The sequence below is a fragment of the Hippocampus comes genome, unplaced genomic scaffold, assembly GCF_001891065.2.
Source record: "Hippocampus comes isolate QL1 unplaced genomic scaffold, H_comes_QL1_v1.1 scaffold147, whole genome shotgun sequence".
In the NCBI taxonomy this organism is placed as follows: Eukaryota; Metazoa; Chordata; class Actinopteri; order Syngnathiformes; family Syngnathidae; genus Hippocampus; species Hippocampus comes.
In genome coordinates this window covers 3,385,554-3,410,184 of record NW_017805009.1, presented here as the reverse complement: position 1 = coordinate 3,410,184, position 24,631 = coordinate 3,385,554, and the positions used below count along the sequence as shown (strand labels likewise).

At 42.3% G+C, this 24,631-nt stretch overlaps 1 protein-coding gene across 1 annotated transcript; it reads right to left on the bottom strand.

Moving 5' to 3' along the window:
• Nucleotides 1-320: 320 nt before the first annotated feature.
• LOC109510242 (dynein heavy chain 10, axonemal-like) lies at nt 321-24,544 on the bottom strand. The gene is made up of 77 exons (XM_019860425.1): nt 24,240-24,544; nt 24,065-24,162; nt 23,882-23,987; nt 23,694-23,809; nt 23,381-23,591; nt 22,658-23,046; nt 22,342-22,532; nt 22,064-22,262; nt 21,791-21,985; nt 21,525-21,695; nt 20,675-20,851; nt 20,416-20,574; nt 20,162-20,331; nt 19,925-20,076; nt 19,670-19,834; nt 19,371-19,578; nt 19,128-19,284; nt 18,552-19,028; nt 18,290-18,448; nt 18,073-18,189; nt 17,844-17,946; nt 17,575-17,753; nt 17,258-17,469; nt 16,809-16,965; nt 16,491-16,724; nt 16,292-16,414; nt 15,990-16,223; nt 15,651-15,874; nt 15,298-15,567; nt 15,016-15,199; nt 14,808-14,942; nt 14,542-14,694; nt 14,256-14,444; nt 14,029-14,175; nt 13,491-13,682; nt 13,235-13,353; nt 12,993-13,151; nt 12,728-12,863; nt 12,515-12,637; nt 12,293-12,424; nt 11,958-12,174; nt 11,705-11,824; nt 11,471-11,616; nt 11,242-11,394; nt 10,880-11,140; nt 10,627-10,799; nt 10,437-10,530; nt 10,063-10,230; nt 9,790-9,978; nt 9,193-9,364; nt 8,888-9,091; nt 8,733-8,813; nt 7,635-7,832; nt 7,410-7,571; nt 7,164-7,338; nt 6,864-7,045; nt 6,630-6,766; nt 6,330-6,547; nt 6,023-6,244; nt 5,786-5,933; nt 5,373-5,652; nt 5,066-5,295; nt 4,702-4,975; nt 4,525-4,629; nt 4,291-4,445; nt 4,049-4,203; nt 3,753-3,933; nt 2,828-3,028; nt 2,509-2,718; nt 2,337-2,432; nt 2,097-2,268; nt 1,884-2,015; nt 1,585-1,796; nt 1,344-1,511; nt 1,088-1,268; nt 865-1,010; nt 321-785 (listed from the first exon to the last, which is right to left on the bottom strand). The coding sequence occupies exons 1-77, from the start codon at nt 24,463-24,465 to the stop codon at nt 639-641; spliced, it is 13,713 nt and encodes a 4,570-aa protein (XP_019715984.1). The 5' UTR covers nt 24,466-24,544; the 3' UTR covers nt 321-638.
• Nucleotides 24,545-24,631: the final 87 nt, after the last annotated feature.

The window sequence follows — 24,631 nt, the reverse complement described above, 5'->3', positions numbered from 1 at the left end:
CTGCCACCTGGTGGACGGAGTGTGCAGGTTCTCTTACATGAACCGAGCCGGAACAGGGATAGAATGATCGATACATGTGGTGTATTAACCACTGTGATTATTTGTATACTGTTTGGATTCATACTTTGTAATAGCGTTACCGTTCCCTCTTATGTTTGATATGTATGCAACTCTCGATTTGTAAGACAAAACATGAAACGCGTGTATCAGCCTCTTATTTAAATACACCACAATACTGTGCAGTATATAGATGGAACTACAAACTACAACTGAAACAGAAAAGGTATGCAACTGAAACGAGAAAGATTTTCTTTATGAAGTGCTTTTAAATTCGACAGTCTCAATCAAAACTGCAAATTATGTTTTTTTTAGGCAGAACGTTTTTATTTTGCATTGGACCTCGTTATTCTAGAACAGAATAACTGAGTGTACCTCCGGTCACATTACTAAAACTGTAAGCTAAGTGGGAAAGGAGGGGTGTTCTGTTTGAAGATTAAACAGGGGTGGAATAAAAGGAATGAGTGTAGAAATGTAATGTGTGTGCATGGTGTGCACCAGCGTCACCATGGGCGCTGAGAAAGTGAGAGCAGTTTGCTCACACGCACAGCTTCGAGGGTATATTGATGATGATAATAGTTTTAGTCAGTATTGAGGGCTAAACAGACACCCTGAAGCACCCAGTGGGAGAGGTGCTCATTGGTGAACAAATTAGCCTCAAAAACCAAACCCACACCCGTTGCATTTCTCCGTAATGATGTAGTATACACCGGTGTCCGCAATGTATTCTGTGAAGAAAAACACACAAACATTTGTTGGGAAAACAATAAATGAATTGACACACACAACATGGACTGTGGACCATACCTGGAACCTGAGACGTTGGGTTTCTATGGGTATGACTCTGAGAATAGGCAGTTGAACTGCAAGAACTTTTGGTTTACTCTTCACCAGGCAGCCCATTTCCATGTCCCAGTCTGCTCCTTCCAGGTACAAACCAGAAACAAAGAAACCTGCAAGTAAAACTCCTAAGAATGAGCCTCGACAATTTGATGAGGGACACTCGATCCAAAGGGTTTGAGTTCATTACCCTGCGCAGGTCTGTCACTGACTTCTTCCACTTCACGGTAGCGGGTCACCTCAGTGTAAAGTGTGGAAAGATCCAGAGGCCAACCATTTTTTCTGCATGCAGCTTGAACGAGGGCAGTCAGGTAGGATTCTGGGATGTGGAGTCCTGATAACCACATGACCTTTGGCTCTGCTGAATCCACCTTTTGATAAACAAAATTGTCCAAAAAAAAGTGTATGACACAAATGTACATGATGTCATGCACAGCATTCCTCACCCATGATTTATATTGCTCAAATCGCCTCTTGAAATGTATCATCCAGTTGCCCAGGGACTTGAGGGTGTCAGGTGCCAACTTCTTCCAAATAGCAGGGATCTGACCATTAAAAAGGGCCCGGGCGACTTCGTCCAGCTCACTGCTCATGCCCACCTCACCAGCTAAGGCCTACACACACCGGACAATTAAAACCATAGTAAGTCAATGAAAGACACAACAACGCTGTGTCCCTCTTTCTCACCCTCTGCAGCTCAGCCAGAGACCGCTTCATGCGGACCACGAGCTTGTTGAAGCGCTCCAGTTCTTGAAGGAGCACCACTGAAGTAGGGGAGATATCTGTGCCAAATTGCTTGCGGATAACATCCAGGTCAAATAATGCGGGCAACTTGTTCTGAATGCCCTGGGCCACCTGAGTGATGTACTCATCCCTACTGATGCTTCCACCAGACTCACCTGAAGCAGAGGAAAGTGGTTGTGAAGCGGCAAAGCACCACAGAAAACAACTGAAGCAAATGGAAGAAGACAACCATGACTACATACCCGTCTGTGGTTGGAGGTCGATGAGATGCAACCACATGTCTTTAGCTGCTTGTGTGTAGTATCCCATCTCTGCATTGGAATGAAGACCCATCACCTCGGGGGTGTTTGCTAATGGCAGAGACTCAATCTCATCTGTAACCAATGCCAAGTTATGAAGGATAACAGTAAACTATTTATAGCAAAGTAAACATAGGGATGTAATAAAAAACTGACCAATATAAACATCTGTGGGTCCATTTAGAGGAATCCTGTAGTCTACCTCATTGTTTTTGAAAAAGTGGAAATGGCAAAAGTCATAAAAGAGGAAGTCTCCAAAGTACTCATCCATGTAGACAGTCAGGATCCTGCGGTCAAAACTATCAATGACTCGTCCACCATACATCACCTGTGAGATGTGTAGAGAATTGAAATTGCAGCAGTACTCTATGATGTGTTTTAATCTCACAAACTAACCTCGCCTATAAGGTACTTAATACTCCCCCAGGGGATGTTGCTCTCTTTTTGGTTGTGAGCTTTGGTCAGGTAGGTGTTCAAGATCTCCAAACACACCTGTTGAGCACAGTTGCAGCACAGAGGGAACTCGACCCAGTCCAGATGGGTCCAAAGACTTCTTCGTACCACTTACCAAGAAGTCTGATTCGCTAAAGTCATAAGGGACATTCCATCCAATTTTGCCATACTTGCGCCTCTCTTGCACCACGGCATGGAAGAAAGACAGCACGTACACCAGGCTGCGGAAGGCAGAGTGTGGGCATCCAGTCATAGTCTCGTGGGAGATTTTCGAGTAGGTGGCTCTCATGTTGAGCTTGAGACCATTTGGAGCCTCAGTGACAACCTGCAGTGCATGGCAACAGAAAGGCATCACTGAAGTGAAACCATTTAGGAAGTAGGAAACCAGTTCATGTGCCAGATATTGCAAAAAGTAAAGAGAGCGGGAATCCCACCTTAAGAGATTTTTGAAGAATGCCAATGGGAAAGTCATCAATCGGGTTGGTGGTCAACCAAAGACGAAAATTGGGGTGAGGTTTGGTGACCCTCTCGATGCACTTCTCCAAATCTTTCAGCCATTTCACCAGCAGGTGGCAGTTCTGGAGCATCAGCCACTGACCGCGAGCCGCTGCCAGCTCCAGAAGGTGTAATGCAACCTTGTGGGGTGGGGCAGGAGGGGATGGGGTTGGTGGGAGGTTTGAAAGGGGATAACTTTACCTTTCACATGCTTTTTTACCTCTCGAGTTTAAAATTGAAGAGTTCTATTGCTGACATGACACTGTGGCCAAAAACTGGAAATATGGTGCATGTTCAATTATTTAATATTTGCTGAGAATGAAGAGTAATCATCTTCATGATTCCCGATCTCTTATTAGTTCCAACATTGATTGCAGTCTCCGTCACCTCATGTAGCATGTTTAGTTCGCAGTTTTAACGGTTATGTTATTTTATTTCGGTGATAGTTACTTGCTTCGTCTCGGTTGTTCAAGCCTTTTCTTTGTTTCTTCCCGTTTTTCCTGTTCCCATTTACACCGCTTCAAGTCTAACCGCTGTCGGATTTGTTTGTTATTTGGTCTTTATTCTGGTAAAGACGTGTTTTATGAATGTTCTGACGTGTTCTCTCGTATTCTTATATTGACACGATGCTGTTGGAAACAGCCTGTTTTACAGTGATAACACAGGAGGTTCATAATCTTGGAACCAGCTGATTGTCAAATGTTTTACACAAGGACCAGAAAGGATCGTCTGGGAGGTAAAAGAGGTCCAACCATAAAATTTCATGTTTTGCATTGTGAGATGGCCATTCTACCCCGCACCCATTTCATATACAGTAAGGCCTTCTCTGAGTGATAAAAACAAAAGAAATTAAAAGCATGTTACCTTTTCTTGGCCTTGGCCCATAGCAAGGAACTTGAACTTGCCCCGAAAGCCAGTCCTGTCAGCCAGTTTCATGAGGTCAGCGCCAGGGTCAGAACCAGGGCTCAGGATAAAGACGATAGGGGAGAACTGTGTGCTCTGCTCATAAATAACATCAAAACTGATCACAGGAGGTTGAACATATCTGTGAAGAAAGATATGAAACATATTTCATGAACAAGAATGTCACTTCAGTTGAAACAGTTAGCATAAATACAGTCGGGTTGAATTTTTTTGGAAGAAATGAAACAGAAAGACACCTCTCGCCCATGGTGAGAGTGACGTAGTCGGTGATGCCTCTGTAAATTCTGTCAACACGGAAACAGCGCAGCAGGAGCAGCTTCTGAAAGTCTGTCAGCTTGTCATCGTATTTCATTGGCAGCGGAGCCTGTTCCGGCGCGTCAAGGTCATACCACTGTGAAGAAACACAAAGAAAGTCAGACAGTCGAGTAGGTGAATGACAGCTCGTGATTTATGTCATCTATGAGTAGCCACAACTTACTGATTGCCACTCTGATGAATTTCTACTCATATCATCGGGCAAAGATTCAAACGTCTCAGGAAAAAGTTCAGATAGTTTCACGACATCTTCCCAGCCAGAATCAGGAAGCCAGTTACAAGTCTTTATGTAAAAACTCTTTTCCAAAGACAGATTACCTTTGCACAAGAGAAAGACAGTCTGCCGTGAGTGATCACTGTGAAGTAATGTAACCCTTACGTTTATTATGTACGTCACCTTTGATGAAAAACTCCAGTTCCTCCTGAGGTACTCGACCTTCTGCCTGCTCAATCTTGATGGTGATGATGAATGAGAAGAGAAGCTTGTGTTTCTCAAACAGACCTGTGAAAAGAATCATCCCTGATTATTGTATGATTTTTAAAAAAGAGTTAATGTGAAACAGATGTGGTTTACCTGTGCAGCCATAATTATAGACATTGTATGTCAGACTGTTCATGATGTTATTCAGTCTTGAGGGCAGAGCAGAACTTTGTGGAGACTTACGCAGGGAAAAGTCAAACACTTCCAGATAAGAGGCGAGAGAATACTGGTACATGCTGTTTACCAGAGCCATTTCTGTCAATGCAAAGAATAAAATAGCACCGCGCTTGGCAGCTGGTCGGTAGCCGTTTCGGAGCACGTCAATGTCCACGGATGTCGTCACAGCCAACTTAAGCTTCTCAAACACCTGATGATCACATAAGTAGAATAAGACTCACTTGAAACGCGACATTCAAAGTGTTGTTCTCCACCCACACTTGGTGTTTGGCTAACTGACCTCACTGGATTTTGACTTTGTTTCCTCCAAAGTGTAGACCAGCTCTGTGTTATCCAACATGTTGCCCGTGGACGTGGCCAGCTCCCTTAACAGGGTGTCACCGAGGTTCTTCAGCAGCTTCTTATTGTCGCTCGTCTCCTGGATCAAAAACTCCCGCTGCTCTTCCAGCTCCTTCTTCTCAAAGCCCATGATAACACTGAGCAATTGGTCCTCCAGGCCCTTAAGGGTCACTGCATGTAATATGATGGGGGAGAAAAGTTTTAGCCCAGGACAGAATGCACAGGAAAACGCCAGCAAACGGTCTTACCAGTATAATTGATAACCATGGCTTTTCCAAACACAGAGGGGGAAAATTTGGGGTTTCCCAGTTTAGTGTTGAGGTAAAGTCGGAAGTTGGGATCAAAGTCCACCTCTTTGTCACCTAGCATGACAACCTGCCTGCCCTCTGCTCCTTTCAAATTCTTCTCCAGGACATTGTCAATCACGGGGTCAATGTACTCATCGACATCTTGGAAAAGGAACGGGAACCCGTATTTAATGGCCATCTCAAGGTGTTTCAGGAAGTCTGGGTCATTGAAGGAGGAGATCTGTGGACAAAAGGAAGTTGTCGTGAATTGTTGGGGCCTTTCTCTGTTTTTAGAACAGTGTGCAACATATCTATTCTGGGAGTTTTGAAGAGCATCACTGCATTACATGGAGAGAAAATGGGGCAATTTGGACCTTGAGGTTGTTGTTTGCTTCCTTCTTCTTAATCCAGTTGACAGCTTGCTGTTGAGGGTCGATACACATGGGGTAACGGCTGCCTCTTGTCGTGAGGATTCCATTCTGCACTGACAGCTCGTCTGAAGGCAGGCCCTCAGACACCCACCTGTAAATTCCCATGTGGTCAGTGGGATGGCCAGCCAACATGAAGACAATAACAGGTAGTTCTTTTCAACCATGTTCGTGCCTTCTCACCTGCTGATTTCCACCTCATCAGTTAGTAAGTTGTCCACGTTAAAAGGCTGGCTCAAGGGAATGCTTCTCTCCTTTACGTCGTCAACCCAGGTTTGGTACACCATCTCATTCCTGAAGTCCCAGCTGAAGGCTCCCGCGTAGCTCAAGAAAGCAGCAGAAAGTAGACAGTCTCCGAGGAGACGCACACGCCGTTGTTTCAACTCCTCTAAATCGTGTGTCCACCTGAAAACAGAAGTCACATCAAAGAATAAAAAACAAATGTGCATCTCTCATGGAGTGCTGTTTCGTCTCCCAATTGTCATCTCACCTCACATTCTCAGAGCTCAGGCCCGAGATAAGTTTGTCAGCAGCTATGAGTCTTCTCTCCATCAGCTCAGCCTCCTCTTGTAGTTTCTGTTTCTCCCCAATCGCAGTTTGATATTTGTCTCTGAGAGCCATCAGCTCTCTCTGGATATCACTGAGTTCACTTTGAATGAGCTCCAGCTCCCTCTTACTCTGAAAGAAGTTCCTTTCAAGGAGCGCGACCTGTAAACACCAGCCACAATAGTTTCTGCATTGCTTCTAAGAAAACATACCACCACAATTCTCTTCACTAGCTTCACATTACTTTGTCCCTTTTCGGCTTTATCTCTCTGGCAACTTCACAGTAACCAACGACAGCCTCCACAAATTTGAACATTCCTGAACCTGCTTTGCTGATGGCTTGCATTTCTTCAAGGCTGGTCCCAAGGTTCTTCAGGAAGCCTGCGAAAAGGAGCGCGCAAGGAAATCAAAGCAGCAGACGGCATACTCAGCAGTGCAATTTTTTTCTTTGTTGTAACTGATCCTGTACTCAACCTACCCTTGACAGTTTTGACCTGGTTGGGACCGATGGCATCACAGTCCATCTCCATCAGTGAACGCAGAAAGCCAGGTTCTGACATCATCGCCTTCGCAGCTTGCCAGCTAATTTCCTTTTTCTTACACAGCACCAGGATACATTCACACACCACCTGCACCTGCTTGGGTGGTTTTGCAAAGGATCTGCATGAAGAAGGACCAGAAAAGACCCATATAGCTGGATAAGGGTGCCATTCAGCTACAGTCTATTATTTGAATGTAGATCAATTAATCCTGCAAGTCAGAATGAAAAAAAGTTTACCTGATCTCAGTGACATCAGATTTATCAAGGTCTTGTAAGGCAATGCGAGCTGCTTCTAATGCTGGCAGAGCTTCAGCCAGGGATGTTTCAGCTTCTAACTTTTCAACAGCAATCACTTTATTTTGCTCTTCAATCTCTTTGGCTTTGTCTTCTGCTAGTGTCTTTTTCTCCTCGGCTAAAAGGGAAAGTCCACTGTTACCAACAGTACAGTCGTATGGAAATACTGAGTTGCAGGTTTTCACTGACCCACTGTGGTGTTCGCGGCAATCTCTACCAGCATGGTCTCACAGGCTGCAGACTTCTCCGCGAGAACCACCTTCTGCTCTGCCAGTTTGATGTTTAGCTCATCCAGTTGTACACTGGCTTCCTTTAGCTTGTCCAACCCCCCCTCAAGATGTTTGCACTGCGCTGGAACCCATAAACAAATATGTTGTCACCTTTCCACTGTGAAAATGTTTTCCATCCTCTTACCAAGAATATACTGGTCCTTTTCCTGCAGGAGGCTCGAATATGTGTTAATGAAGTCCAAATAGTTCTTTGGGGTGACATAGTTAGAACGTCTAAGTTTTTGCTGGAACAGCGTACTGTAGTTGCCAACCGACTTATGGACCAAGCAGACATGCTCTGTAACAGCTTGAGCATGTTCCCTTGGAATCATTTCACTTTCACCTGCACAAATGACAAAGCACAACATCGCAGCTGCAATCTGATAATCACGCACACATCACAATCCAACGTAGTGTGGGGCAAATAGACTTATCCGACTTGTCCGAAGCCATTCATTATGAAGGTTTCTGATTAAATACAGTAATTAATGCAAAGTAATTCTCTCAAATATTCAACACTGTCCAAATTATTCTGTATATACTGTAGAATTGAAATGAAATATTAGTTTCTACTATCTGATGTAAATATTAGAGCGGTTTCACAGTAAAGCCTAATTAACAAAAAAGATCTTACAAAGCTGCTCTATATTTTTAAGCAATCCACATTTTCTTTGCAGAATGCATTTAAGAAAATCATTCGTACTTTTCAACATTTTGCATGTGACTCCTGACTAGGAGACCAAACGGTTCAGTTCTGGTATTAAGGAAGGTTTCTGTCGGGTAGCTGTTCCATATTTTAAAAAAATCAGCTGTTAAAAAGCAGACTAATTTGGATGGCCCGGATGGATGCAGTTGTGGGCGGTTGCACAACACAGAGGTGGCTCAGTTATGTTTTGAGAAATGAGACGTAGCCCCCCTTAAGGGTGCCTGGAGGAGTCAAAAATAACCTCAAGAAAATGTGTGGAGTTTCTAATGGACCATTCCCTAGTGTGGTTTAAAAAAAAAGTGCATTCCACAGTAAAATTATTCTCATTTTTCTTAATTACGGTAGTCTGAAGACAATGCAGCATGTCATTGGTGATTTTTAGAAACTATGGGTATAATAAGGGGAGAAAAAATTATGGCGTGGCCACCGAAGGAAGATACAATTCCGAACATGGAATTGAGTCAGGAGCTCAATTTAAGCATGTTCGGTTTCTGAGACAAACAGATTCCAAAATGTATGAATATGTGCGCTACGAACCTAGGAAAAACTCAGCTACAGCACGTAATGCTTGTGGAGGCCAGGATAAGAACCAGTCAATCACAGTGTTGTTCATCAGTCCTGAAAAATACATGAAGGAAATTATATGATAATAAAAACAAAATAAAACCAAACTGAAAACGTTTCAGTTCTACCTGGAAAGTTTCTGCAGCGTGTTCTCAAGGTATCTCCGACAGGAGACATGCCTAAAACTATGTGGAGGTTGCTGGCACTTTTATTGACAAAATACTGCCACACACTGTCTTTAGAAGGACCGGCTCCCATTTTGAGAGCCTCTTCACGAAGCTGGTTGAGGACCGCTTCTTTCTCATCATCAGGAAACAGTGCAGGAACAATACCTGGCAGAAGACAGGATGATTACAGGACAACAGGTCACTTCTTTCATTCGGGAACTAAATTTAATATCAAGAAGGAAATCACAAGTTGCAGTTTGTCCAACCTGATGTAAGCATGTTGTTTATGAGTTCCAAAAAACCTTCTTCCGCAACATCAGCATCAGTAAAGAGAAACACAGTCTTCTTATTTTCGATGCCCAGCTTCAAATATAATTTTTTCAAATCTTCATAAAAGTTCGATTCGCAATATCCTCTGCTGAGGGTTATCTCAAACACCTGAGGGGTCATCAATGACAAAAAAAAAAAAAAAAGCCTGCTATTAGGATTTTAAGATGTCATTTAAAATACAAACCCCAATTTCAATGAATTTGAGACAAGTGGTTGTGTAATATAAAATCATCTGGATCTGTGTACATTGCTAAAGTAGACGAAACACCTACCTTAAAAATGTATCCGGATCCAGATGATTTTATTTTGTGTAATCACTTCATGTAATAAAATTGAGTCAATTCAACACGCCATTTTTTAAGAGTAGGGTATAAATAATTATCAAATCATTGTATACTCTTTTTATTAACATTTTACCCGACATCCCAAATTCATTGGAATCGGAATTTGTAGATCTTGAATAGATTTTGGTTATTTTGGCAACCGCTTCAAGTCTATAAATGGTAGGATGTAATGGAACTTTGTTTTACGACCTCACAGTCAGCAGCGAAGGCAGCAAGCTTGGTGATGGACTGTTTGCCTGAGCCTCCCACACCCACAAGCAGAGCATGACCTCGATCAATGCGGATGATGCGGTGCACTCGAGTCAGATGTTCCAGGGCGTCATCAAACAGGACCAGATTCATCCTCGACATTCTATTATTGTATTCCTCTAGAATCTCCTGCAGCATACAGAAATGGTCTTTCCAACTTCTGTTCAATTTCTAAGCAAAAAGAGCACTCGATTGATCATAACATCACTATACCTGAAATAGGGCTTTAGCAGCTTCATAATCCAGCAAGTCCTCATATACTCTTGGTTCTGTCTTGCTCAGAGCTGCCCTGTAGTCTCCAAAAAGAACGGGGTCTCTCATAACATCCTCTAGGTTTGCCTTGAAATGCACCTCAACTAAGTTCTTTATAAGACTTTGAACCTGAGGAACAAATAAATCCATTGGTGTAATTAAATCTTGAAAGCAATATTATTTCATAAATTGAAGCTTGGTTAAGAGATGAAAGCACCTGTGCAGTAAATGTACTGTCAGTGTGTGTGCGTGTATACACACACACACACACACACACACACACACACACTTGATTCATATTATGATAGTGAACACAACTGCAACTGAGTTTTTACCATTTTTTTGTCTTTTTCATCAATGAGTCTGTCGTGGAAAATCCTCAAACACTCATTTCGCCAAACCCGTACAAATAGAGAGACCGTCAAAAACCTGTTTTGGTGGAATGAGGTCAAGCATATATTAAGTGCACGCACATACAAAGCACAGTGTAGTATCTGTCAAGAGAATGAATTGACTTGATCAAACCTGTCAGGCTGAGTGAGGGTGAGGCCATTGTAGACCCTCGATAGGTCTCGCAGGTTAAAGATGTAGTGGAATTTTGCTGGAGTCGGTGGAAGTTCTTTGACAAGGCTGTTGTATAGTTCCAGTGTGCACAAGGTGACTTTATCACAAACCTTTTGTACCGCATCCTCAAAGTGCTAAAATAGTCAGTCAAATGAATTATACATGACACGACGCGCATGGAGACCAGCAATAGCCGTTCTGAAAAGATATTTACTTTGGTGTGGCCTTTGATAATGGAGGAGTAGATCAGGTGGAGAGACTCTACAGCAGGGAAAGGAATACTGAAGACACTGAAGAGGGAAAGGAAGCGGGGATCCACCTCGTTCCTCCCACCTCCTGCTATCCCCATGGCAGCAATGAAGCCAAGGTCTTTGAGGGTTTTGTAGGTGAGCTCCTTTCCTCGGTCATAAAGGCCCCCTCTGTCCAATAAGAGCTTCAGCAGTGCAATTGGCTGCTGTGTGCCATAGCTATCCACCTGGACAAGATGGAAAAATACAGCCAAAGGACATACTCATGAAATTTAAACTGATAACAGTCAAGTAAAAATGTATCCAAATCCAGATGTGCTGCAGATACCTTTGGCATATTCATGTCATCGATATAGATCAACAATCTTTTGCCCACTGGAGGACCATATACATCTTTGGTCCTTTTCTCTATATTTGCCTCTAAATTTTTCTGGAGGTCCATTGATGTTGTCCTGGATGAAAGGTTGATGGTCAAAGTAATCTGTTGGAAAATATTCACAACATGCAAATCAGCTAAGGCAGTCACAAATGTCACAATGCTTGGCTGGGGAACTCACATTTCTTTCTCCATTTTGGTTCTTCAAAAAGCTATGAACAGTGGCTGTTTTCGAGGTCCCGGGGTTTCCAACCAAAAGAACAGACCTCTTTACCTTCACCATCTGTTCCAGGATCCAGCTCGTTTTTGTGGTGTCCACAGTTGGGACTGAGGCCAAACATTTGAAATATAAACAGGAGAAAGCTTGGTTGGCTAAAATCACTTCACTGCAGTCAATTATACATGACGGTCTTACCCAGAATGTCAGTAAATTTAATTTCATGATTATGAATGTATTTCGGGACCAGATAACTCCAGGGAACCCACTTTAGCTGTGTTCCACAGAAATGGAAATCAAAGAGAATGGGCAGGTACCCTGAATAAATGATATAATCATCATCAATATTGACAATGGATTTGATTCCATGCAAAAGGTAGTGTACTTGTTCTGAACTTGTTTAGAATCAGCAAATAGCAATCATTAAAAAGGTACGTCCAAATTCGTTCACCTGGGATCTCTCCAGGTCCAACCATTTTTTTTTCATCACACACAGTGGTTAAACTAGAAATCCTTTTGGTTAAATCATCAAATTTTTCTCTTCCGTTATCCACCAGTGTTGCTCCAAGAGAGCAGTACAGCGCTTCCAAGAAGTAACACTCCAACACATCTGCACTTTGGTTCTCATTTTCAAGTAGGGCATCAAGGGTCATGCAGAGCTGGGACACCTGAACATATCACCAACACAATATGAATCGCCATCAGCTGTTTGGATCACAGATGATCCTCACTTTCTTGCATAAGTTAATCAACAAATCTTTCAGGAGAACATGTCACACATCCTACCATATTTAGATCAGTCTGCGGGACAACAGTCTTCAGTTTCTGCCCTTGTTTCCCATCAACAATACCTTCCACAATCATGTCAATCAAGGTGTGCACGTACTTTTCAAAAAGTTTATCAAGTTCTTCTTGTTCCTTTAAAAAAAAAAAAAAAAAAGGATTAAAGTTACAAAAGACGACAACAAGTGTGAAGACGACATTTCCGATTCAATGAGGATGCTCTACTTTGATGGGTCTGGTTTTCAACCATTTCTGCCAGTATGGAATGTAACGCAAGTTTTTGGGATCCACAAAAACCATTCCACAGCGGGAGACAGTAGCAGGGGAAGCATACTGCAGATCTCCAACCTGCAATCATGAGAAAAAAAAAACCAAAACATTGCATGTTATTAAAAAATAGAGCATATGCATCAATGACATCCGTAAATACATACAGACCTCAAATAGCAGCGCACAGTGACCTTGTAAACGAATTCGTTCTCCATTAGCCAGAGTAAGGAGCTTGTTGTCGTCCATTACGGAATTCATGTTCTCAACCCAGAGAGCATCAACATCCCCATCAAGCACTATATATCTGTGAGTTGAAGTGAATATGTTTATTGTGCACAAACCTACATTAGTATTTCTTTTGTCTAATATTTGGTATATTTTAGTGAGGTGTACTTTATTACCTTAACTGTATGTAATACAGTTTCGGTTTTACCTCCTCTCTTGTTTGTCGGTAGGCTTGTTGATGTCACGGAAGATGTTGGATAAGACCCCATCAGTCCAGTCTCGAGTGTCAGGATCCAGAATACCATACAGTTCAATGACACTCACAGCTTTGGGGTTCAGGGGATATAATTTGGTGTGCAATCCCAGTCTGGTGGTGAGCGACCAATCACAGGATCACATACAGTACATGCAACAACAGATTCAAATTTGGTTATCTGAAGTGACACTGACTTGGTTTGTGCTTGGCATAATGTGCTGATTACAACCGATTTCCCTCCACCTGTTGGGCCCACTAACATAGTTGTATGTCGTACCATCATTGTTTCATACATCTGCACCACTTTATCCACCTGGAAGCACAGACGCATTGGTGTGTATAAGGTTTTAGAAGACTCAACTAAAATTTATTATCTGTTGCTGAAAGTCAGATGTGTTTCAGCTGCATACAAACCCAGAATAATATGACACTATGAATAACGCGACATACCTGGACAGGCAACACCATGTACTTGTTCTCTTGCAGGACCTCTTCGACAGCATCAGTGAAGTTAGGATAACCAACGCGAGGGCATTCCAGACCCGGAAACAGGTCTGAGATCAGTCCAAGGAACAGGGGCACATCCTCAAACACAAACTTTGGTAGATTCATGTCCCTCAAGGTTCGCATCAATACCACATCCTTCAAAAAATAGAAAGATAAATGGTAAATGGAGTATCCAGTAGCGCTTTACCTACACCAAATGGTGCCCAAAGTGCATGACTGCATAAAAACTACAGATAATGTTGGAGGGAGGAAAACTTAATTCAATTATTTTAGGTAATCTTAATACACAATTTTTAAGTGTGTGTAATTGTAATGTAATGTAACATCTGGTGTGTTCGAATTAATGCAGTGTATTCATAAAATGTACTGTAGCTACCATTCACATTTCCACACTAGTGGACGAGGTTGTCATTGAAGATACACATTCTTCAGAAATAATTAATTTGTTACTCTTTGTCATGATTACACCTGATGATTGTACCTCAGTGATGTCTGGTGAGCCCCTCTTCAGTTCTCCTGCCATCACGAGGACAGATTTCAAAGCTCGCAGGCCAAAGTCATAATGAGACTGCTTGGACAGCTGCTCTCGGGCCAATTTGTAGAGCACAGTCATCTTCTTTGCAAGGATCTGAATGAGACAAGGGTTAAGAGAAGTTTTCAGCTGTCTTGTTATTAATACCGGGGCTCGCATTTGGGTCAACTACTCACCTTGGCCATGAGGAATCCCTCAGAAAAGAGCATGATCTCACAAATTTGTTGCAAATCAGGCACAATCACCACCACAGGCCTGAAGAGAGCTTTGACTGATTCAGGCAGCTCTGTGCGCCCTGCGTAGCCCGGGTTCATGGTGATGAAAATCCCAATTCGGCTATCCAGTGTAATCTCATGACCTTCAAACTGATGCAAAAATGACATGGTGGTAGGCAGCGAAAGTCCAAGGGAACAATCATATGAAATAGAACTGAGCATGCATAACAATGCAGCAAAGACTTACGTTAAATATTTTAAGATGCAGAATGAGAGCATTGCGGATGGTTTGGATTTGGGAAGAGATAACTGAAAGCACTGAGGCATCAATGCGGTTGAATTCATCAAAGCAGCCCCAAGCTCCACATTGGGCCAAGCCAGAGAGGATCTTGCCCACAGCCTACACAACAAGGAAGATAATGATTCAGGAAAACACACCAAAAAAGACTCAGTGTGTGCAATTCGATTTATGAAGGTAATACAATCGTCACTATTGTTTGCCAGATTAGCTACCATGTAGTCCATGCCTTCCCCACAGTTGGTAACCACACAGAGCAGGCCCAAAGCTTTGGCCAGATCTTTGGTGGACTCTGTCTTCCCAGTACCGGCTGGCCCAGCAGGAGCTCCGCCCAGGAACATGGAGAGAGCCTTCACCACAAACACAAGCCACATCAACAACTGTGTACTTGTTTCAAGAGTTGTCAGTAGTGTATTCACAAACCTGTGTGATCGTGAGGTAGATCCGGTCTGTCAGAGGAGTTATAACCAAGCGACCGTTCAACCCCATGTATTCGTAGCCGTAGCTAAAAGTTGCACTGCACTGACGTACCACAAGATTGTCTTCTTCTTGGACCCAGTAGAATCTCAATTGGCTTTCCCACGCAAACTCTTTCGCATCGGTTACACTGCAGGGACAGGAGACTTGGTCACCTTCACACATCCTGTGCGTTACAGAGGCTACAATGTTTGACAGTAGCAGAGCTCAAAACTATGAGAGCTGTACCTATTCAAGAGAAAGCTGTCTACAATGTCTCTTGCATGGACATCTATGACAAGGACAGTGTTGATCTTCCGTCTGTCATTTTTCTTCATAGGCTGTGTTATTCGTGACACTAACTCATCAATCTGCTGGTGCATTTTCTTCGCACAGTTCTTGAGAGCATATTGATCTCCTTTCTTCAAGTTGCTGAAAACATCCTCTACCTCCCAGGTCCACCACACTTGATTTGCAGCCAGTACCACCATGCCCTGGAACAGCAACATCCAGTCCACCCTGAGTGGAAAGGATATGCATGGTGGGAAACTCTTTACTCACAGACAGAGAGAGATAAACATGTTTGCAATCCACACACACACCTGCTTCTGTCTTCACAGTAGCGAAAGATCGCCTCCTTGGTGATGAGTCGATTAGTTCTCCTCATCTCGTGTAAGACTCCAGTCATCCATTCCTCCACCCTTCCTTTGACCTGGACGGGCTTTTGAAACTCCATCACTTCGCCCTCAGCAGACACCATAGCACCTGCTGATGCCTCCCCACTACTCTCCGCATCAAAACGCAGGGATGCGATATTGTCGTACATCTAGTGGAACAAAGGCAAAATAGTGTCAAACATGTTTGACATATCTGATTTGACAGACCTTGACAAAGTACAGCCCGGTCAGGGTCGGTCACGCTTTGGATGATAACACTCTTACCTTTATCATATGTTCCTGCACACAGTCATGGTGACTACTTCCCAAAATGCTGAGCAGTTCATCATCAGAGATGAAGAAGAAGCGTGGGAATGCATCCCGCTTTGAATCTAGGTAGTCGTTGAGACTTTTCTGGCACCTTTCTAGGTTGTCACTGAGGGTCTGCAGGTCCATTAGCCGGTTAGGAACCAGGCAACAGTGCTTTATGTTTGGGTTGCTCTGTGCTTCATTCATTATCTACACAATAATTAATATATCATTTACATTTCAGTTATCAATTATCTTCATGTCTGGAGAACACTCACCTCTTTAAACTTTTTGTCAATGATGCCAAATTTCTTGGCTTCCTCTGGTAACTGTGAGGAAATATCACCACCAATGAATATGCTCTCCAAGTACATCCATTTCCGTTGTACCAGCAACCAAATCTGTGCAAAAGATTTTTTTTTCTTTATTATGTTCAAATTCGGCTCAAGCGTTCAAGCATTGACCCCACTGTCCGACCTCTATCGTCTCACTGATAAGAGACAGGTCTTTCTCCCATTGTTGTATGGTGCTCAAGAAAGGTCCAACAAAACGGCTCCCTGCCATGCTCTGCAAATTCATGGCATCGTTGTCCACATTTGACAAGATCTCATCCACTGCACCCAAGATGGAAGACTGTTGCTGGGTGCCTTTGCTGTAGGGTTGGACAATGAATTTCATGTTTTCCCAGGTTTCCACCACCTCCTTCACACCCTTAGAGGCACACACAGACATTCTTACCTACGGTATTTGTTTCATCTACCTCGAATTCAGGATTTATCAAGACCAAAGGCTCACCTTTTCAATACCAAGCTCTTTGACAGCCGAAGTGACAATGTCATCGATCACATCAGCATGCTTATGAAGGTCCATGGCAAACATGTTCTCCAGAGTAAAGCTGCATCTGTTCATCTCAAAGCTCGTGCCAGTCCTTTTCATCAATTGTTTCCAGTGTCTGTTGCACCAAGTATAAACATATATATCAAGTAAAAACACACATCAGTATTTTCAATTGGTCATATAAAGAAAGAGAAAATGAGAATATTAAAAAAGGCAATTTGACACGAAGAGAGCGGTAGAACTGGAACCTGATCAGCATTCACCATGGGAATGGGAAGCTCTAGCTTTACACAGTGTAAGTGACAGGAAATGAACGTATAAAAGTATTCTGTGTGATTCGTCTCTACATGATGAATCACATCAGAAAATGAAGGAGAAAAAAATTTTGGGGTCAACTGAGGACAGACCTTTCTCTGAGGGCTTCATTCTTCAGGTCCAGTAGAAAAGGAAGAGAATCTCTGAATTCCTTCATTCTGCCCTCAACAAAGCAGGCCACAGGCAAGGCTCGCACATCTTTGGGCAGCTTCCTCAGATTTTGGACAAAGAATTCAACACCTTCCTGAAGCAAGTGGATATCTAAGTCCACCCACAAAGTCTGAGACCACTTGGTCTTTGCAACCTGAGAAACAATATCAGCATCCAAAGATATAATGAGCCCCCCTAAAAAAATCTGATGTGTCATCGTATTTTTGTGATTTTTAAAAGACAGTGATTTAAACCTGACCTTTTGATCACGGAAGATATCATAAATCTGCCTTAAACCATTCATGTCTTTTTGTATGCTGACAATCTCTGGATACGCAAGGACGGGAAGGTCCAATAGCTTCTCAGCATTAGCTAGCTCCTGGCGTCCCGCCACCATCTTAGCAAGCTCTGCTTCAAATGAGTCCATCAGTGATAGTCCTACAACGAAAAACGAGATGGTTCAATGCACTGCTATTCAATAATATTTATCATAATCGTTCTGGACACGGATTTGAAAAGACTAAATACCTTTATCTAAATCATTTCCAACAGCTCCGGGACCATGCATGTTAAAGCTTTCAAAAAAGATGGACAACTCCTTTTGGAAGTCTTCTGCCATCCTCTTGGTAGTCTTTATGTACAACAGGTGATTGGGAAAGATAGAACTGAAGCAGTACTTCTCTAGTGTTATGACTTTATTTTTTGTTGTTGTTTTATGTGACGTGATGTGTAGTTAATGCTCCAATGTTGTTCTCACCTCTTTGAATGATATCTTTACATCTGTCAGACTCAGATCCACTTGTCTGGATTCTGCAAAAAGGTCACTCCAAATCTGGTTAATATTTTCTATCAGCTCCAGTTCGGCTTGTTCAACCTACACATAAAAAAAGAAGTCTCAAATGTTCTGAAAAATATTGACCGAATGTGTTATTTCACAAAAAAATTAACACAAATTAAAAGCTGAACTACAATACCTCCACTTTGTACATCGCCAGTGTTCGGTATCTTTCCTGGATATCGGTGATGCACAACTCCACATTAAGAGACATGTCTCGAATGTTTGACACAGTCCCAAGGACATTCTTCAAGTTCTCAAAAGTGTCAGGACTCTGTTTCAGCTTCTCAGAAAGTTGCTACGGAACACAAATGATCAAAAGGATGATTAAAATTGGTTAAAAAAAAAGTTGTTCACATTTCTGAGTCATGTATAGGGATGCATGCACGCATGCATGTTACCATGAGGTCATCTTTTAAATTGAAGAGTTCATCTTTGGCAGATTTGTTGAGCAATCTCCCCAGTGAACTGATCCAGTACCCTGACATCTCCTGCACAGTCCGGCACAGTGGCTCCAGGTTTAGTTGGACAATGTGTACATTCTTAAACAAAGGCTCTACAACCACCTTTTGATGTATGTGATCATAAAACTGAAGCCTCTTATCATACATGACACATGATGGATTTTTGGCAGCAAACTTTTCACAAACTGTGGCTTTGTCCCTTTCCCATAGAGCCTGGTACTGTTTCCAATGGTTAAGGTGCTGGTCGACAGAAAGCAACAACCGCTGAATATTCTCGGATACTGCAAGTGCACTTTCATTGATTTGAGGATGATGACACACTTCTTCATAGAAGCTAAAAGTCACCAAGTCATCACCATCTACATGCTGTGGTGGGCACTCAATGCAGGTTCCATTCATCCAGCGCACAAATTCCTGGAACACAAACATGGAGGTGGACAGATTTCACACACCGATGCACATCCCCGGCCTAAAATCTGCGATGGCTCACAGAAGAGGAAATAACGGTCCTACTTTGGTGCACTCGACACAATCTCGGATACGCTGCATAAGTAACTGGTAGATCTCGTTTATTTTAGGCTGCAACAAAATCTTGGGGGCGGAGAGGATGGCATTGATACGGAAGAGAGGGTCGCTCCCCATCAGCGCAGCATTGAAAGCCTTGATGTTCCTGAATGTGGCAATCAACACAATGCTTGTTCAAGAGCTGGTCCTTGTGTGGTGGTCGATAATTGTTCCTGCTTCACAGGACATTACCTCAGAAGCATGTGTATGAGAGAATTGTGCACCTTGCGTTCCCAGAATGCATAATATCCTGACATACTGGCGCACTTGCCAGTGTTTGTTTCCATGATCAAGTGTTCCACCTTTGAGATGACAGGTCCAATGTCAGCGTATTTGCTTTTCAACGAATTCACTGTCTTGAATTGCTCTCTATCAACACATTCACAAAACTCCCTGACACCTGAGAAAAACAAAAAAAAGATACAATAAAATCATCATTGGTGCGATGTATGACATTTGATTACAAATGTGAGCATTTTTGTTGAATATACTTGGTAAAAGGTCCGTCTTGTCTGGAGCAGGGCATTTCAGGAGGTCTGCCATCGTGATGGATTGCAACTTGGCTTCAATATCAATCTCATTGTTCTCTATTTGACTGACAATTGACTCAAACTTTGAGAGCTCCTGATTGGCCTCATTGATGAAATCTGCAATTGCTAAATTTAAACATAAAGGCATTACTTTCATGTCACAGAGATTTTTATTTTTCCGGAACAAGATGTCAAAGCATAATTTTAGCACCATACCTAAGGAATTCCAGTTAAGTCTCTTGCATCCTGACAACAACAGCGTTTCAACCCTTTTGATGATTTGAGACAACATGGCGATCTTTGCATCACTCAGAGTATCCACTATAGAGTTGTAGCTGCTGACAAGCTTATGTAGATCATTACTGTACCTGTGTCGAATATGAAAAGCAGAATTTAAAGTGTTTTTTTTTTTTATTGTATTTCCTAGGCCTTGGTGAGTATGACTACCGGTACCTTATGAAGTTGAGCTCCTGTAGAGTCACATTTTGAGCAACCTCAGGCATAGAGAAGGACATTGAAATCAAGTTTTTTGTCTCTGAAATTATTGTCATAATCTCCGGTGGAAAGTTTGCACAATATCGCCGATACTTCTGTAAATGGATTTCAGACTTGGCAGGGTTGACCTAAATGATACATTTCAAAATAAATCTCAAGAAATACAACACAGTAATGTTGCACCACTGCAAGGTTATTACGATGATACGTACCAGCTCGCTCTGGATATGGCTTTCATTCACACTGATGGCCAAAATGGGTGTCTTCAGTAACAATGGCAAGTTGCGTTCAGTATCAGACACCCATGACCGATACTTTTTAACAGCATACTCATTCATTTTTCTTGCCATTTCCAAGTATTTGTTTTTTGCCTATGAGTCGTACGAGAGTTTTGAATGATTCTTCAATTCTGTCTAAATTGAATCTTAAGTGCCAGACTCACTACAGCTGTGGAAAAATGGAATAACTCACCAGTTTTCCCATTTCACTCTCCAACAAACCCGGCATTGTCAGGAGAAGAAGCATTCCTTCTTTTACATGGTGAAAAAGGGAATGTGTCCATCTGATGCTGCCTGCCACAGGGGGCTCATTCTTATTTATTTTTGGTTTGTTTTTATTGTCCTCAAAGATTTCATTCACAATGTCCACCTAAAGAAAATATCATGCTTAATACAGGGATCACACACCTCAGACTCACTAATAAGGTCTATCAGGGGCGCTGGAAAAGAGGCTGCGTCGGGAAATCGAATCTCAAATCTGGGAGGAATAAACCCTCGGCATCTGTACTGTACATTTGAACTGTGAGTTGTGACCAAAAGAAGAAGATCATAGATGGAAGTGGCGGAAATGAATTTGTTCCATAGGGTGTCCAGACTCTCCCTTACAGAGACGAGAAGCTTGGTCATTTGGGAGGGACTCAGAGTCCAGCCGCTGCTCCTCCCCATTGGGAAGAGCCAGAGGTGGTTCGGGCACCTCTCCCTGGTGAGTTGGTCCGGGCATGCCCCACAGGGAGGAAGCCCAGGGTTGCCCGAGGACAACCTGAAGAGATTATGTCTCCCAAATGGCACAGGAAAGCTTTGAGATCCCCCCCACACCCAGATGAGTTGGATGAAGTGGCTGGGGACAAGGAAGTCTGGGCTTCCCTACTTAAGATGCTGCCCCCATAACCCACAACCCCAGATGAGCGTTAGACACTGGGTGATTGCTTCATACACTATACTGAAAAACATAAACATGAACTGATAGTCTACTAATTTGCCTTGCTTACAATGTTTTAAGTATGGCTACTAAACATATGCAAGACCAGTGATCATTAACAAACCTCTTTGCAATACTGAGCCAGAAGGTCATTAGTCTTCTTCAGCAAATGATTATTGATGGCTGGTCTAGACCGTATATCTTTGTACTTCACAAGCATTCCAAAAGCAGCAGTTGAAGAACGCAGTGACATGAAAGATTTGTCAATAAAGGCAATCACCTCCCTCTCCATTGCCTGATCAAACACAAATACAAGGTACAGAACAACAGCATTAATCCAAATTAACATGTATAGCCTATGTTGACAATGCCTGTGAATTCCAAACTTACAAAAACACTGCTGTTGAAGTTTTGCATGATGATTTTCCAGCTGCTCATCTTGCAGATATTGAAAGGATCAAAAGTTACTCCCTCAAAAGGTAAGATAAGGTTGTCCACTTTGGCCTGCATTTCATCAAAACGTTTTGGATCCAAAGTCACACTTTTTAACTCTGGGCTGAAGATGTGGAAATACTCGTCCAAATTCTGCATTAACCAGTACAAATATTAAATATGGAGCTGTCGTTACATGTTCCTTACTCACATAAGAATACGAACGCTGACCTGCAAAACATTGTACAAGTCCTGGCAGATGGAAGCCATGTAATCAGTTTTCTCAAAGAGCTTTCTCTTGTCAAACTCCCAACGTTTACCAGTGCCTCCTCGTTCAATTTCAGCACGCACTTCAAAGTAGGACGACTTCCACAAATCCAGAACTTGCTTCGCATCATTCACCTTGGATTTTGCCACCTTTCTTTCATCTCTGTCCAAGTGACACAATCAGATTCTCAAGACAGAAAACGAAATAATAGTTACGTCATGTATCAATAAAATCCACCTACTTGAACAGCACGTGGATGTCAATGACTTGAGCCACACGCTCAGACAGTTGCCAAACAATGCGCTCCATCAGAGGGACCATGCGTTCATTCTTGTTATAGTGGCTGGATATTAACCACACAATTTGTAGGCTGTTCATCAGTGATGGGATGGTCTCCCGAACCACATTAAAATTTGCTCCTGTGGCCAGATTCTACGACAGAAAACCCTTGGTGAGTTTATTCTAATATTCTTCGTGTCAATAATTTTTTTTCCCTGCTTTTCTGAACACTGAAATATTTCACGAAATTTTGATAACACATTATACCGGTAACTCACCTTGAAATGCCTTTCCAGTGTTTGGAGGAAACATACATTTTCGTCTGCCTCCAGGCAGTATTTAACAAGTTGAGCCTCTGTCGCCTCCATCGTCGGAATCACACCTGCTTTTGCTTTGGTCAGTACCAGCAGAATCTTTTTTACCACAGGTTGATGAAGCCTCATTCTCAGAGCAGTCAGGATGGAGACGCGGTCCTGCCAAAAAACTATTTCTGCCATCGGACTAGGTGTCTGTGGCTTTTTTTTTTCTTGCTCCTCAATAACGACAGTAAGCTGAGTCTGCCAGTTCATCACACACTGCTCCAACTTCTCTACTACTGCTGGATTGGTCAGCAGGTCACCGACATCTGGCTTCAGATCTAGCTCTGGGATGCTCAGTGCAATGTCATCTGCAATAAAAATGGAACACATTTTAGTCAAGAAGTTACTAGTCAACACTGACATGGAAATGATGGAACATGGAAATGGTATGCTTTCACTGTTCCATATTTTCAATCTTTTGAAACCAGTCTCAAATTTGCAGTCACTGCTTTTTAGTATATCTGTTGCCATTCAAGAAAGAATGACATATCCTATAATAATCCGTCTGGGAAAATTCACTTCTAAAAGTATTGATAATTACCTCCAACAAGAGAAATTTTCTTTTTTTTCATTAGGAAAATAAAAACAACCCCTCCAAAATTTAAAAGCTGCAAATTGACATACAGAATGTGAGAAACAAACCTTGAGTTTTAAGCTGTTGAATAGTTGAATTGACCAAAGCCAAAAACGTGTGCGTGCTGTTGAGTAACTCATTACGAATGGGTGCTTGGTCACTTGTCTTGGCTGGGCTTTCTTTACCACCACTGAATTCTTCACATGGAGAAGCGGCTTCAGCCAGACAGCCAGGCTTAGTTTTCTTCAGCTGATGAGCAGTCATTAATGGAATATAGATCTAAAAAAAAAAAAAGTACATAAGTTGTAATTTGTCTTGGTAGATTTGTTCCAAGTCCCTTTCATCTTGTTACTGACGGCTATGACTGTGAGACTCACTTACATGTACAAGTTTTTTCTGCAGTGTTTGCAGGTTGTGTCCATTATGCAAACTGGTTTCGAAGAACTTGGGCATCAGCTGATTGGCTTCAATTATGTCAAGTGGTTCTATAATGGTCTCTGAAATGGAACACGGATAACAATGTATTGGTTTCCCCAATACAATTTTGATCATCTTGACACTGTTCTTACTATTTGTGGTCCTGAGGAAATATAAAACTCGAGATTTGGCAAATCTCTCTGGAACTTGGTTTATAGCCATGTGAAGCTCAGTGTGATAAACTAGTTCGTGAATCGTCTGAAAACACACAGGTTTATTTATTTATCGCATCATGTTTACCAGCTTTTTAAAAATGTGTTTTTATTAAATCTCACATGTCTGATGGGTTGTTCAGGAGTCTTATTTCCTCTTTGAATCTCCGATTCCTTTTCATGATCCAAAGAGTCACTGGAGTTGCTCTTTTCTGAAGTTACTGGTGCAATGGGAACATTAGATTGTGTATATTTAAGAGAACATTAAAATAATGTCATGAAAAAAAATGTAACTCACCTTGTGGAATTTCAACATCAATCTCCTCCTCTCGGACAGTTTTTATAAAGAGAAGGCACGACACAGTGTTTTCTTCAGAAACGACATTTAAATAGCGAATAAGTTCCTCCTCCTCTTTTCCATCTCTCCTACTCAGAAGTTCGTCAAAACATTTGTTATCGGTTAAATTGAAACACGCACGAACTCGCTGTCGTATCCATTCCACGCGCATATCATAGTGAGCCATTACTACAAATTAATGTTTCTTAACATTGTAAATTTGGCAAGTTCTGGTACGCTTACGCAGTGGATGAGTGCCATGTAAATCGTCGTCCCAGCAACCAACAAACTGAAGGACTTCCTGCTTCAAGACAAGAGAAAGGCGCAGCGGTCGTAAAAGCTTACTGCTTCTT

What these genes read in the sequence shown, in the direction of transcription:
- LOC109510242 (XM_019860425.1), bottom strand. Translation starts at nt 24,465, where the DNA reads ATGGCTCACTATGATATGCGCGTGGAATGGATACGACAGCGAGTTCGT. An exon ending in CACTGGAAAGGCATTTCAAG is followed by an intron (nt 22,533 to 22,657) that starts GTGAGTTACCGG and finishes TTTCTGTCGTAG; the next exon opens with AATCTGGCCACAGGAGCAAA. An exon ending in GACATCCACGTGCTGTTCAA is followed by an intron (nt 22,263 to 22,341) that starts GTAGGTGGATTT and finishes TCACTTGGACAG; the next exon opens with AGATGAAAGAAAGGTGGCAA.